Source organism: Haliaeetus leucocephalus, unplaced genomic scaffold, assembly GCF_000737465.1.
Source record: "Haliaeetus leucocephalus isolate CR32 unplaced genomic scaffold, Haliaeetus_leucocephalus-4.0 Scaffold194, whole genome shotgun sequence".
NCBI lineage: Eukaryota > Metazoa > Chordata > Aves > Accipitriformes > Accipitridae > Haliaeetus > Haliaeetus leucocephalus.
The window spans coordinates 919,596-935,043 of NW_010972630.1; the positions used below are offsets into that span (position 1 = coordinate 919,596).

Genomic DNA, 15,448 nt, shown 5'->3' on the forward strand with positions numbered 1-15,448 from the left:
AACTGTGGTCAGTTACAGGGAAAGGAGGAAAATGGGGGTGGCTGTCAGTAGTCATTCTTAAGATATTTTTTTTTCCTCTGTTTGTAAGCATATCAGTCTTTATTTTAACTAAACCTCAAACAACTGTTTTCAGTGATACATTGATCTCGTCTAAGTACTGGTTCCATTTTGAGGGTAGCTGTTAGATATAAGGAGATGTGGTAGACAGTGCAAAGTTCCACCTTACAGGCTGGTAATTGAGCAAAGTTGTCAAAGGCGTTCAGTGTTTGCGTGCAGCAGTAAGTTGAAAAGGACTAGCAAGCTAATTCAACTTTTCACATGATGCCTGCACTGTGTATAAGAGTGTGTACTTTCCTATCAGCAATTGTTAGTGTGCCATTTCAGTAAGGACACTCAACGGTTTTAGCCTTTGCTTTGGCGTATGTCACTGCTGTTGAGGGATTAAGGTTAACCGTAACCTTAATGATTATGGTTATGCTTCTCTTCAAGATGTGTACTTGCAAGGCAGGTTGAGGATATAAATTTTTTAGTAAATTTAGCTAAACCTGTAAGTATCTAACAGGTACTACCTTATTCAGCCAAGTTCAGTGCTTACTCTTAACACTCTTAAGAGAGTGAAAACAAAGGTATGAACAGAAAAGTGGTGTGAGGGCAGCCCCAAGATGTGAAGCCAGTCCTTAAAAAAACACAGCAGGTGCCTTTTTTCATCTCATATGACAAATTCTTATGCCAAGTAAGATATCTTCCGCACTTGCAGGGGATGGAAAAATAAGAATTTCCCTGAGAATACTGGTGTTTTAGACTCCTTTAAGTGAATGAAGGAAAAAAAGTGTTAATGGGTTGTTACACATACATGCATGTGCTTTTCACTTTTAAAATTAACCTTAAGAAAGGGGTTGGACTTGCTCAGAGGTGGTCAAGTTATAAACATCAATATACACCTGTATAGAGTGGACAGTAATACCATATACTCCAAAGACCATCATCATTCCTTTTTCTTTTTCTCCTCTTTCCTCTCCACCTCACCTGCTTCTCTCTGCTTCTTGTTTTGAGACTGAAATTAGATCTTAAACACACTGAGGTCTTGCCCTTGACTTAAAAAGACTTTACCTACACTGTCTTTTCTGTGGGTATGGAGGAATTTTTAGAAACTTAGTTCAGTCTTCCCTTTGTTACAGCTATTCTTACACATTGCTTTCGCATAATTTTATCCCATCCCCCCCCCCCGCCATTTATCTTCATAAGTTTTCTGTGTATTCATTCAGAATCTTAGTTTCCTGTGGTCATAGAAAGTACATTTAATGTCTGCTTTTCTTGAATAGCCTAAAAAAAAATCAAGAAGTTAAACGTAATTTAAATTGGGATGTTATGTTCCCATTACTGTTTTCTTATGATACTCTGTAAAAGTTTGTCAGCAGCACTTCTAAATCTACATATGTGATCGAAAATGGTATATACTGTCACTAATTTAGAAAAGTTTTTATGAAGTATAGACTAAGAACAACCAGTTCCTTGACAAGGGTAAGGATGCAGCTAAAAACAGTTCTACAGTGTGTATCTTACAACAGATGTAGTCTTGGGAATGCTTCAGAGAGTTTTCAAGAGAAGACCTTAATAGGTATATGAATAATGACAGCTAGAGGTATAAATTTTACTATGTTCACTGTTGGTTTTTTTTCTTTTAAGATTTTATTTCAAATACTTGTGATACTTATCAATTTTTCCTCATTTGCTCTGCCTCCATATGAATAACTCTTCACAGTTTCAGCAGAATGTTTTTCTCCATATGTATTAGAAAAACAACAGGTAATTTTTAGTAATGTTCCTCCCTTGTTTTTGTGAGAGTTCCTAGTCATGCAGATGCAGGCCACTACACTGGACGTGCTTCCAGACCTGTATAACTCTTCTTAGTGCAGCTGCCCTGTGTCAACACCCCATCTTTATCCAGCAGAGTCATGGCTAATAGAACTGTCATGGCTAACAGAACTCCTTATAAGCTATGGATGGTGTCCATATAGAAAAGCAGTACTGTCTGGACTAGAAAAAGCTATGCTGTTGGGAGGAGATAAATTTCATACCTCTATTTTGAAGAGATTTAAAAAGCAGAAATACAATTTCTAGATTATAACAACATGGAATATTTCCTCTTTTTTTCCACTCTTAGGATTTGCATTTATACAACACCCAAGTTTAATGTTTGAACAGGAAGTGAAGACTCTCTACAACAGCATTCTTTCAGATAAGAACTGTTCAGTAAACTTAAAAATCCAGGTGTTAAAAAACCTCCAGACCTACTTGCAGGAGGAGGATACACGTATGCAGCAGGCAGACAGAGACTGTAAGTATTGAGTTCTTCTGTGCTAATGAGGCATGCAAACCCTAACTTTCTTGCATACAATTACTATATACATGAACTGAGTCACTTAAGATTGTTATCAGATCATTAATATTGTACCCAAAGTATCTTAGAATAATTTTCAAAAATTCATTATGTGCATAGGTATATATACATAATAGGCATATTATTTACTTTCAAGATGTATGAATCCTGGAAGTGATCCAGAATGCATAATTGCTGTAGTGATGGTAGAAACACTTTTTATCAAAATCTTGTCTAAGGTTAATTTGCAGATAGAAAACAATACAATATAAGAAATTTTTAAAATAAAAAAACCTTTATTAAGGAACAAGACTTTAATTAAAGTCATATCTCTTTAGTTTTTTGATGTATATTTACCATCAGACTGTTCTACATTTCATGAGGTCATAAACCCATTTTAAGACAGCTGAAATGTGTATGTATTGTGAAGCTTAAAAGATAGCATGCATCAAGTAACAGCAAAGTAAATGATTATACTGTGGTGAGTGTGCTATTGCTTTTGTCCTTTTTACAGGGAAAAAAGTAGCAAAACAGGAAGACCTGAAAGAAATGGGTGATATTTCCTCAGGGATGAGTAGTTCCATCATGCAGCTATATCTCAAACAGGTCCTCGAGGCTTTCTTTCATACACAGTCCAGTGTACGCCACTTTGCTCTAAATGTCATTGCACTGACGTTAAACCAAGGTCTCATCCATCCTGTTCAGGTATAGTAGGCTTTTATGATGGGAGTTTTTGTTATTCAGGTTTTCAGAGGTTTTCACACTTCCTACGTAAATTTTGAGTTTTTCTCTTTCAGCTGTATTACAGAAATTTCTTATTGCAGCAAGGGACCTTTACAGAAAGCATATTTTGAAATCTGTTTTATGTTGTTTAGTCAGTGAGATTCCAAATGCTGTATTTTCTGTCTTTGGATCAAGATGTAAAAGCCTAGCCAGGGCCTGAAGAGCACATACAAATGTACATTGGAGCATATTTCTGTTATAAATTTCAGGTGTATGCCAAGTTGTTTTCTTCATTTGATTCTTTATCCTGGAAAATGTGTCAGCTTGCCTCCACCTCAATACCCATGTCCTCCAAACACTATAGAATTCCACAGTCAATGTCAGAACTTGTCATCTTCTCCATTGTTCTTTGCTTACATAATGTTTTCATAATTATTTTTTGTACTGCAGCCATTGTGCATTTTCAGTCATAGGTGGTGGTTGGGTTTTTTTCAAATGGCATTTTTTGTAGTGTAAATTGACTTTAGCGTTTGAGAGAAGGGAAATACTACCTAAAACCTCACACAACTTCTGTCATTTATAATGCTGGTCTTTCCAGTATTTTGTACTATTTTCTTGCAAAAAGTAGTCAGCTAGTAAGTTGCAGAGAGCTTCCTATTCTAGCTTCTGCAGTAGTCAGAATATAACAAGAACAATAGTGTAGTAGAAAAACAAAGTCTGAGAAACAAAGAGGTACGATCTGAATAATCATTTTGTTTGTTTTTCAAGTGTGTGCCATACTTAATTGCTATGGGCACAGATCCAGAGCCCTCTATGCGAAATAAAGCTGACCAGCAGTTGGTGGAAATAGACAAAAAATATGCTGGGTTCATTCACGTAAGTAATTCTAATTTAATATTTTCAAAATACTGTTCTGTTGTCTAGTGTTTTAATACCTGAATATGCCTCAGCTGCAGAAAAAGAATATAAAGGAACAAATAAACAACAACTGTAAGCAGTTGTAGAGGTGATCTCTACCCTTTCCCCTGTTCGGAGATTTTTGTTCTCAGAAATCAAAAGGGTATAATAGTTTGAAGTGTCTCTTCCAGTCAAAAACTTCCTTTAATTTATAATTCCCAGTAATATTTTCCTCACTGAATAGTACTTAGGAGCGTTTATTTGTTAAGAGGTAAGGACAGCTGTTTCATAATGATTTTCCTGTATCAGTGGACTAGGGAAGAGAACACCTTGTAAAAGTAAAGTCCTTAGTGTATATGTGTTAGAACATTAAGGCATCAAGGCTTTATAAATTGTAATCTCAACAAGAGGAGCATAGGAAGCTGTTTAGATCTGAGGGATCTTGCTGAAGGGAAAAATCTTAGGGCTATGTGAGGACTTGAGTTGTGGTATAGTGCCAATAATTCTGCTTGTGATCTGGAATTGAGCTGCAGCACCTTCTCCTTATTTCAGAAGGCCCCAGTCTAGGTTCAGTGTGTTTGCTACATTGTGGGACTTCTCATATCTGCTTGTATTCCACTGCAATTGAAGCTTTGCACTGTTGATGGCATTCAGACAAATACCTAATCCAGTAGGTGAACGCTAGCAGATGAAATTTGCTATGTAGACAGCTGGGTTTTAAGACAGTGTATGGATGAAGAGGCAACTTTGCTGAACAGCAGCAGAGGTGGTATGAGGAGGGTTGGGTATGCAGCCTGAATAGAGATTCAGTGTGTTCTGAAACTAGAGCAGGAGCCTTGAAGTAAGTAAAATCAGCTGGAAATTACGGAACATATGCAAAAAGCCCCTCATTTTCTGTTTGTTAGTCTTGTTGTATTAATATGGACTCAGTTTCACTACAAATGACATCCAGCATACACATTTGGTAAAATAATCTGTTCACGTATGAAAGCATTTCAGTATTCGTGAAAATTGTTTAAACTGGAAAACCTGGCTGTAGTGGGTAGACTGATTAGCTGTATGTTTCTAACAGAATTTACAGTGAAGGCAGTTCACAAGACATTCTGATCTCTGCCACAAGTTCTGTTTTAATGCATTTGCCAGCTCAAAAGTTAGTATTGCCTCAGTGCGTGTTTTAAAGTTAAACTTCAGATGAGCATTCACTTAAAAGGACTAAGTTTTACTGCTTTGAAAGCAATGGTTTAAATAAAAATAAATACCTTTCCATTTCAGATGAAAGCAGTGGCTGGTATGAAGATGTCTTACCAGGTACAACAGGCAATTAATACCTGCCCAAAAGATCCCGTGCGAGGTTTTAGACACGATGAATCATCCAGTGCATTGTGCTCACACTTATACTCCATGATCCGAGGGAACCGTCAACACAGACGAGCGTTTCTAATTTCTTTACTCAACCTCTTTGATGATACTGCAGTAAGTATCACATTTTCTTCACTTAAAAAGAAATAAAATACAACATCACAAGCTTAAATTCTCCTTTTACAATGTATTTTTATGACATAATTATTGATAACTTTATTTTTCTTCTGTACTTTGTTCTGCTTTGTATTTATCTATATAATATTACCTATATAATAGAATGCATTTGTTACTTTTGGATCATTCTGTACCTTTCTATACTCAGTTTGGACTAATCAGAAATAATGTATCTTCAGGTATGACTAAATTTTGCATATATACATGTTGTTTAGAGTGGGTTTGGGAAAGTACCTAGAATAAAATTTGTGATCATGTTCTTGCTCTAGACAGTTAGGAAGACAGGATGAGTGTATAAATCTAAGATATTTGTATGTGTATTTATGTGTACCTTTTTTTTAACTTCCAGAAAACAGAGGTGAATATGCTCTTGTACATAGCAGACAATCTAGCCTGTTTTCCTTATCAAACACAGGAAGAGCCACTGTTTATAATGCATCATATAGACATTACACTATCAGTTTCTGGTAGCAACCTACTACAGTCATTTAAAGAGGTATGTGCATTTATATTTATTATGGTGGCAACATAAGCTTCTCTATAATTTGGTCAATTTTTCAGTGAATGCAGTACCATTATTATGATATGGACCAGTAACATTACTTTGTAACCAGTAGTTAAAAACAAGCAAGCCTTTCTGTTCTGGTCTACATCTGGTAGACACTAGTTAAAAACATTCCTTACACTGCTGCTTACATTATTAAAAAGGAATGATGAATTTTGAGATCTTAACATCAAATCTATATCATTCCCTGATATGTTTGAGTAATAATTAATTGGAAGCACATGAACCCAGAATCATCATGAAATACTGGTTTACTGTGGTTGTTCATATAATTTTAATAATAAAATCCAATTGGCTGTTTTTTTGTTGTCAAGTAGTTGATCACAGTTTCATGTGTGTCACTTGACACACTCTAAATACAACGTAGCATATAAAAATCTGAATCATGGTATAGTATCTGTTGTTATGGCAATGCACAACCCTATAAGAAAAATGCTGCTTCTTAAAGACTTCACTGTCTTCATTTCCTGGACAGTTTTAACAGTAGAAGGTACAAAGAGTCAGAAAGCAAACCTGTTTCTAGAATGTCCAATCTGACTAGTAAGTGCAAGTCAGAGATCATGCCTGGAAAGTACACTGCTTTGAATTCTCATCCTACCAAAGTTGATTTTTAATCAGCTCAAAAGAGACAGTGCTTTCTTGAGATTGGGGACCAGTGTGTAGCACTCAGCACAGAAAGGATGAGATCCTGCTTAGGACATCTTAAGTTTTGTGTTATGAAACATCATACTCTGTGCAGTAATAAAGCACATGTGAAATTCTGTAGCTCTACAAGTAGTAGAACTGATGATTATTAATACTGTGTATGATCATTTGAGGGTTTCTCTGGGCAGCAGTGTAATTCATGTAATAGAATTTTCAGAGACAAGGATTAAAACCAGCTTGGACTAGTCTGTACCAAAGTACATATGGAAACGTATGTGACACACAGAAATATCCAGGTGAAAGAAAAATGGAATTTTCTTCCTGATTTATTGTATTTGGCCTTCTGCATTTTCTGCATTTTCCTGTCACTGCTAATGAACTTGAGCAGTCTTTTAAGAGTAACATGTCAATGGAGTACTTGTTGCTTCAGTTCCTTCTGTAGCCACCTTGCAAAAAATGTGGCCTTTGGGTCAATTTTTCAGCATCTTTTCATCACAAATAATTTTAATTTTGAATATCAAGTTATAAATTAATAAAATTGTTCAGGGAATTCTTGCTAATTTAAGCCAGTAATGATTTTGGAAAGATTTTTTTAGAAATGTACTTGCTGCTACTTACTCTAATTTTGGAATGTGTGTTAACTTCTCTGTCTTGCAGTCTATGGTGAAAGACAAAAAAAAGGAAAGAAAACCTTCATCAGATGAGGAGACTGAGAGTGACAGTAACAGTGGTAGTGAGAGCGAAAGTGAGGAGGAAGCTTCTAAGCCTCGGAGGTTACGGAAACGAGTAGACTCTGATTCAGATTCCGATGAAGAAAATGATATAAATGCTGTGATGAAATGTTTACCAGAAAATTCAGCTCCTTTAATTGAATTTGCAAATGTCTCCCAAGGCATATTATTACTTTTGATGCTGAAACAGCATTTAAAGAACCTCTGTGGATTCTCTGATAGGTAAGGATATTTAGATAATAGGCCATCTTGTTATCTAACAAGTTCTTTGTAAGGATTAAGTTTGAAAGGTTTTTTTAAAAGTTGATTGTAACTAATTGTTTAAGCAATAGATTTGTGTAAGAGAAAAAACATAAATGTGGCAAGTTGAATGTAATGAAACTTTGGCTTAGAAAAAGCAGTGATTTTGTTTCTTACCAGGATGTCTATTGTATATGGAATGATTAAAATATAACTACTTATATTGAAGATTTTAAAAGCTTTTCCGTGAAATTACTTTGGACTTTCCTTAAAAGCTCTTCCTTTTTTTTTCTTTAAACAGTAAAATTCAGAAATATTCTCCATCTGAATCTGCAAAAGTTTATGATAAAGCGATAAACAGGAAGACAGGAGTGCATTTCCATCCAAAACAAACTCTGGATTTTCTGCGGAGTGATATGGCTAATTCCAAGATCACTGAAGAAGTGAAGAGGAGTATAGTAAAACAGTACTTAGATGTAAGTAAAGTTGCTTTGCAGAAAATCTGAAATCCTTTCAAACTAGGTAAAACAGTATAAACTTGAAAGTAGATGCTGGTATATTGGATAAACATTTCAAAATGTTAAGTTCCTGGTAATCTTACGTGCTATACTGATAACTCACCACTTCCTTTCAGGATGTTTAGCAGGACTATCTTTCAAAGACTTCTAATAAGTTTAAACACAGTGAAAATTAATTTCAACTAAAGGATATTCATCGTTATGGAGTATTTTCTAATTTCTGGTATCCATCTTGTATACCTCTCCCATAATTTGTTCACTTTATCCCTGTTTCCATCATAGGAACAGAGACTAGATCTAGTGTATTTACTCTCCCCCACTCCCCCACCCCCATCCTTAAACATCAGTTAGAGAAAACTTGCAAATTTGGAAACACAGGAAGAAAGCTTTTACATATCTAGTAAAAAAAAGAGAGGAAAGTAAAATGTTTGTAAAACAAAACAAAAGCTATTCAAGTTTGAAGTTGTCTGCCGTTTGTTTCACCCTGGTTTTTCACCTTGCCATTTGTTTTTTATTTAATATAAATGTCTATTTTTAAGTTACAATGTAGACTAATCTGGTTTTTTTAATAGTTCAAACTCCTTATGGAACATTTGGATCCTGATGAAGAGGAAGAAGATGGAGAGGTGTCAGCTAGCACAAATGCTCGGAACAAAGCAATTACCTCGCTGCTTGGAGGAGGCAGCCCTAAAAACAATGCAGCTGAGACAGAGGACGATGAAAGTGATGGGGAGGATAGAGGAGGAGGCACTTCAGGGGTGAGGCGGAGGAGGAGTCAACGTATTTCGCAGCGTATTACGTAAAATGATTTTTATGTGCTTATAAATGTCAGTCTATTATATTAAATGTACACCAAGTAATGTAATCCACATGAAAGAAAGCATTTTGTAGATAGAGATTCTCTACTTAACCGTTTATACAACTTTTGTAGAAAGTTTAACAGAAAAGACAATAAAAAAAAAAACAAACTAGAAAATGAGATTTATCCCGTATAAAAAGTTATTAATTTTCCTTTGGAATGTACTGTGTGTTATCCTTTTTATTGTTGCCAAGTTTTTATGTAGCTTTATGATTCATGTGTATATATAATTTTATATATCAATAAGAGATAAAGACACGGGTACAAATTAAGAGTATGTGGTTTTACAAGGATATGTTAACCCCTTGGCGCTGGCGGTCGCGGTGCGTCTCATTGCCGGCAATGGAATGTGTGCCGGGAAATCCCAACTCCCGGCGTCAAGGGATTAAAAGCAATAAAAGCAATAATTTCACTAAAGTTCTTTTGTGTAACACTTGGTCTTTTTTCCCCCCAATGTTTTAGTCATTGAGAAGGTCAAAACGAAATTCAGACTCTACGGAGTTGGCAGCACAGATGAATGAAAGTGTTGATGTCATGGATGTCATCGCTATTTGCTGTCCAAAGTACAAAGACCGACCACAAATTGCAAGAGTAGTACAGAAAACCAGCAATGGCTTCAGTGTTCAGTGGATGGCAGGCTCCTACAGTGGCTCCTGGACTGAGGCTAAGCGCCGTGATGGCCGCAAACTGGTGCCTTGGGTAGACACTATTAAAGAGTCAGACATTATTTACAAAAAAATTGCTCTAACGAGTGCTAATAAGCTGACTAATAAAGTTGTGCAGACTTTACGATCGCTGTATGCCGCCAAGGATGGAACTTCCAGCTAATGAATTTGTACATGCAGCCAAATTTACAGGAATTGAAATAACAGAAAAACTTGAAATATCAACTTTCTGGCAAAAAAAATCAGTTAAATGAAGAGTAAGAATGGAACCTGGGACGCGGGAAAAAAGAAGGAAATGTTTGGTAAACATTTTTGTGGGAGCTTCCTTCGCTGTTGTGCAGCAGAAACTTCTCAGTTCATTTTTACTCCCACTGTATTATAGTTTAACAAAAAAATTGTTTATATCTTGAAAAAAAAACTTTCTGTTTAAAAAAAATAAACAAGTGAATGTTGGAAATTAGTCTGTTAATGTTCTTAATAAAGTGTTCTTGGAGTTTAACCTAGCAGCGGATGGCTTTCTTTAGCTTAGCCCAGTTTCCAGGGAAGCATTGTTTTTCCAGGCTGTAAAATGGCAGAATCTCCTGGATATATAATTTATTCTGTTGAAGAAAAAAAAAAAAAGAAAAAAGGAAAAAAAAAGCATGCAGTATCTATGACCTATCTGCAGGAGGAGTTTTTGTAAATGTAGATTTTGATGTATTAGGTCACCCTGAAATAATACAAGAAAAGGGATCCCCAGCAAATCTGGTGGAACGAATACTGCAATAAATTTTTTTACTTCTCTTTGTTACTTGTCTGTTTCCATTTGAATTTCTTATTGTAAAGATCTGTTTAAATCCATTTATATTATTTTGCAGTCTTTTATGTAAAATTTACTATATCAGTGGTTTTCAAAACAAGACATAAAATATTGTTTATACAGTTTGTATAGGCTGACTTCTGAATAATTGGTATCTTTTTATTTTTATCCCTTAAAGGGTGTAAACACAAGTTAACTCCAGGGTTTTATTGTATCCTGCAATATTTAGTATTAACTATATGATTTAGCACTGTGCCAAACACATTTTCAAGAGTACATTTTGATATAAAAAGAAACTATAGTTTATTCCTTGTATGCTTCAATTTCTTTCTAATGGTGTCCAAATGGTAATTTATGATAGTTTAAATTTGGGGAAAGCTGAATGACTACTCTGCTTGGGCTAACTGGCCATGTATGCATTTCTCTGGGTTAATATAGAGAGGTTTGTGTCAAGAGGAGATAGCTACCAGTATCTGAGGAGTGAATGGGTATGAGTCTGGGTAATTATGCTACATTCCTTCACAAATGAATTTTTTAAAAAATGTTTGTATATTAGACTATTTTTTTTACTAATTGAAAGATGTTTTCACATTTTGTAGATTGAAAAAATGCTATTGAAAGCTTTCAGAAGCATTTGCTTCAACTGCATTGCCACAGCCTTTCATAAGCAGTTTGCCTTCCTAGAGAGTAAAAAACCAGTGTATTTGCAAACAGAAAAAATCTAAAACAGCTAAATTTTTTAGGGGACTATGAAACTCTGCTGTGTTTTCAAATGTATTTATCTAAAACAGGTGTTCTTAATAAGTAAATCTTTCTATTATGTTTCTTTTCTTTTACAAATTTAATTTATGGTAGGAGGCTGTTTTTATGAAACTAGATTGCAGAATTCTAAGACGTTATTCAATTTGTGAGGAATAGTAACAGCATTCCAAAATATTCTCATGTACAAAAAAACCATTAAACTGAAATTATTAATAACTCCTCAGAATCTAGTTAGTAATTGTTCCTATGGGAAATGCCTTTTTGCTGTTTCACCACTGGAATTCTTCTGAACAGAAGTATTTTACCACCTTTTTGTTTTCACTGTTAATGGTGTTTTCTTCACTGTACAAAAAGCCACCTCTCGGGCTAAGATAGGTATTGTTAAAGTAGGGAGAAGTAGAAAAAGCAGAAGTCACTCTGCAGCTCTGGAAGCAGGACATTTTTGTAGCAAACAAAGGAATACTGTATTTCTCAGGGTCAGGAGCAGATTTTATAGCAGGAAGTTCATATTTTGTGAACAGAGGTGTTGTGTGATGTGCCACATGTTACTACTAGAAAGAGTTGAAAATACTTCACAAGAAAATTCCTGAATGATAAAAACAGGAATTTCATACAGTTGCAGTTTAAAATGAAGTTGTCTGTTAGCTATTTCTGATGCTATTTATATTAAAGTATCTTATTTTTAATAGGTAGTACAAGTATTTCCTTGTACGTAAACAAATTGCTTGCTGGTCATATGGCTTTCCCAATAGCAAAGAAGGGGTTTTATTTCAATTTCTTTGGTATTTATTGGAATAAAATTATCAGAAAGAAATTACAATTAAACAATAGAAGCCTGAAGTCTAATGTTGCCTTAGTTGAGAGTATTTGGACCGTTACTATATTGTATGATATGCCAAAGGGCATGCAAGCTCCTTGATGGGATCTGTGGGCTATAATACACACTTACAAAATTAATTACAGATTATTGAATAAATTGAATAAGATTCTTACTAATTAAAAGTTGAATTTTCCCCTTCTGTACCACCCAGAGTAATACCTGGTTTTGTTTTGCCTATCACAAACATTCAGATTGCTTGCATTCAGAAAAATGTAGTAGCATCCATCTGGGGGAACGCATTCCTGTAGAGCTGTGTGTGACGTGGGCTGATGGTTTTCAGCGGTGTGAAGTAGGAAGCCCAAGGGTGCAGCTGTAATCGGTGCAGTGCTCAGCCTCTGAGTCACAGTCATAGTTTCACCAACGTGAACCACACTATTGGCAACGGCACATACCAAGATAAGGATTTTTCTACATTTAAAAAAAACCAAAAACCAAAAGTTTGGTTTTGTTTTAAGTGCTGCAGTGCAGTAATTGCTACAGTGACAGAATTTTACTCCTTTGGGTTGACATAGCTTTGTAGTATTTTTTCACTGTATGGCTATAGATTTACATACATAACTATAACTATTATTGATTTTTTTTATTCTTCCTGCTTTTTCCCTTTGAGTACAGGTTCTGTACGTGGAAATTTGTTGCGGTAGCTTACCCAACAAAGGGATATTGTCAAGCTTTTAGAATTAACACTAGCCATATTGTACTTTCTAAGAGAACACAGACACTTCCACAATCTAAATAAATAAGAATGAAATCATTATTTTTAATTTTCCACTTCAGTACTGTAAAATTGCAGAATAATTCTTGAGTATTTTCATTATCTGCAGCTATAAAAATATCACAGTAATTTTTGACAAAACTTTAATTATAAATAAGTATTTTTTTAAATGATTCAGTAATGCCCTTTTGTATTTTTTTGAGGTTCCTTATTGCTTATATTAACAACTCTAACATGTATAAAGGTAGGCATGGGCAATATTCAGCATAAGTATTTTAGTGACGCGTGGCCATTAAAAAAGCTATTTAAAATTTTAAAATTTGAGTCAAACTTTAGCCTTTGTTTTGCTGTTGTGGTGTCACTAGTGAGAATATTGTTTCCGTGCAATAATTAGGTTGTGCTAAACAGTAGCTCTAACATGAAATACCTTGTAGCACTGAAATAGTCCTTAAATGTGTTTGTGGCTCATGACAAAACAAGTTTGTAATCAAATCTGACTCATCTGGTGCTAGTTAAACAGCAGGATGTTCTGCCGAAATGCAGGTGTTAATAATGTTCCAGGGTAATGAACAGACCAGTTCCACTGGCCCTTAGTGTAACTTACTGTTTTCACTCCGAGCCCCAGCCAGATACTAATGGAGCTGAATTCAAACGAACACCTAAGGCTTTTGTTACGTGCCCCGCAGTCCAGAGTCTCGTGCCCTAGACATAGCGAGAGCCTGAGGCACAAGTCCTACATCCTAGTTTGCTTCCACTCACCAAAGAGCCACAGCATAATCATACAAGCGTTTCCATATCCCTCCGAGAATTTGTCATCTTATCATTAAAAGTACTGAGTTGTAATGGGTGAGTTCTTAATGTAAGTAGTGAGTTTTCAGATTTCATGGTTCCTTGACTAAATATTAAAGTGTTATTGTTATATACAAATAAATTCATAGTATTTTCATATCTCATTTATTTAAAATAAATGTTTTAACAGCTCAGTTTGGACCCTTCCAAAATGAAACTTGCAAGTTTTTAATCATAGAATGCGTATACACTTTGTCGATCCCTTTCTCATTGTGCTTACAACACTCAAATTTTGCCTGGGGCATGTGTAAGGCATCCAGGGAATCCATTTTTTGATTACTCTGAGAGAATTCTTGCCAGTCTATGTTCTACCCATCAGACATAACTGCATCGTTTCTAGCTTTTACATGATTCAGATGCAGTTTCCCACCTAATTTTGGAGTTCCCTGTACTAGAAAGGAGTAGTTTTCATTGTCATGCATGCAACTGCATACACTGCTTGCAGCTACCAGAGCTGTTAAGTGTCTCCTCCAAATATCCTCCTCAAAAAAATCCTTAGCCTGAGGGGTGGTTCTGGGCGAGCCAAGGGGTGGGAGGGGGTGTTTACCCTGTGTGGGACAGGACAGCGTGGGACAGCGCTAGCGCAGGCAACCGAACACGGGCGTGCTGGTCATTCAAGCGTGTGGCGTGCATTTTAGTGGTCATCTGTCCGGGCAAGGGAGTCTGTGACACGACATTGGCAAAAGTGGATCACCAAGTAACTGACTGTCCCAGTTACAGTTGGTGACACAGGGTGGCAAGTATTTCTCCTTGCTTCAGTGACTAAAGAAATCTGTTGTGACTTCAAAAGAGCTTTCCTCCATCACTGTACTTAGTGCAGCCATGTTGATAGGCTCGTATTTCTGTTTTGAAAACAAGTATCCTGCTTCCTAAAAGCTAGAATGACGATTTAGCTGATTTCCACCCCCAAATCCCCAGGGGACTGACTATTAAACAGGATTACTACTTCTGTAATGTAGCCTCAGCCTTTTGGAAGCTGTAGTTACAAGCACTGAACCATGCTGTGTGGGGCACCGCTTCAACTGCTGGCTTGGGCTGTAAACCTCACTTACCCAACACCATTTTTTGTCAATCGGCTCATTTTCAATGCACTTTCTCCTTTCCCTTCTCCCCAAATAGCTTCTGAATTTGTTTTATCTATCCCTTATTTGCAGTTCTCTTCCCAACCATAGAGGGCTACAAAATTTATTGGAAACAGCACAAGTCTGTACTACAGTTGATTTATTTTTGAGAAACCATACAGGGGATCATCTGCTTCTCATTTTGACTTTACAAGCACAGACTGAAAACTTTACCCTTTCTTTGGGCAAAAGCCTTCGATCTGTCTCTTATTTTACGTGCTTAGTTCTCTTAGGGTTTATGCTTGTACAGAAATAATACAGAACCTGAACTGCCCTTCAATTCCCATAAGCCAGAAATACATACGCAGAGGAGAAATTCAGTGGGTTTGTGCTTCCTGCTTAGACTAAATGCGCTCTGTGGGCACAGGCAAACAAAGTGTAATGGTTGAGAAAATCCATTCATTTCAGAATCATGAGAGCTTTTTTGATTCTGAACAGTCCCATTTGGAGACAGATTTTCAAATTCAAGGTCAGCCTTGAACTCATTTCTGATGCATCCCGGCAGTTCTGAACAGTTCTGCTTCATCTCCACATACAAATCTGCAGGTCAGATTCACGTAATACTA

The 15,448-nt window shown here is 36.0% G+C and overlaps 1 protein-coding gene across 5 annotated transcripts in view; it reads left to right on the plus strand.

Moving 5' to 3' along the window:
* Positions 1 to 10,864, plus strand: part of NIPBL (Nipped-B homolog (Drosophila)) — a 170,086-nt gene extending 159,222 nt beyond the window's left edge. For 4 of the 5 annotated variants that reach the window (XM_010565659.1, XM_010565663.1, XM_010565661.1 and 1 more), the window contains 9 exons: positions 2,165 to 2,338; positions 2,895 to 3,085; positions 3,872 to 3,979; positions 5,273 to 5,473; positions 5,886 to 6,032; positions 7,404 to 7,699; positions 8,019 to 8,193; positions 8,808 to 8,993; positions 9,557 to 10,864. In XM_010565659.1, coding sequence (XP_010563961.1) covers positions 2,165 to 2,338; positions 2,895 to 3,085; positions 3,872 to 3,979; positions 5,273 to 5,473; positions 5,886 to 6,032; positions 7,404 to 7,699; positions 8,019 to 8,193; positions 8,808 to 8,993; positions 9,557 to 9,922 — 1,844 coding nt within the window. In that variant the 3' untranslated portion in view covers positions 9,923 to 10,864. Of the gene's footprint in view, positions 1 to 2,164; positions 2,339 to 2,894; positions 3,086 to 3,871; positions 3,980 to 5,272; positions 5,474 to 5,885; positions 6,033 to 7,403; positions 7,700 to 8,018; positions 8,194 to 8,807; positions 9,035 to 9,556 lie in introns of all 5 variants that reach the window. The other variant, XM_010565660.1, reaches the window with a different exon arrangement.
* Positions 10,865 to 15,448: the final 4,584 nt, after the last annotated feature.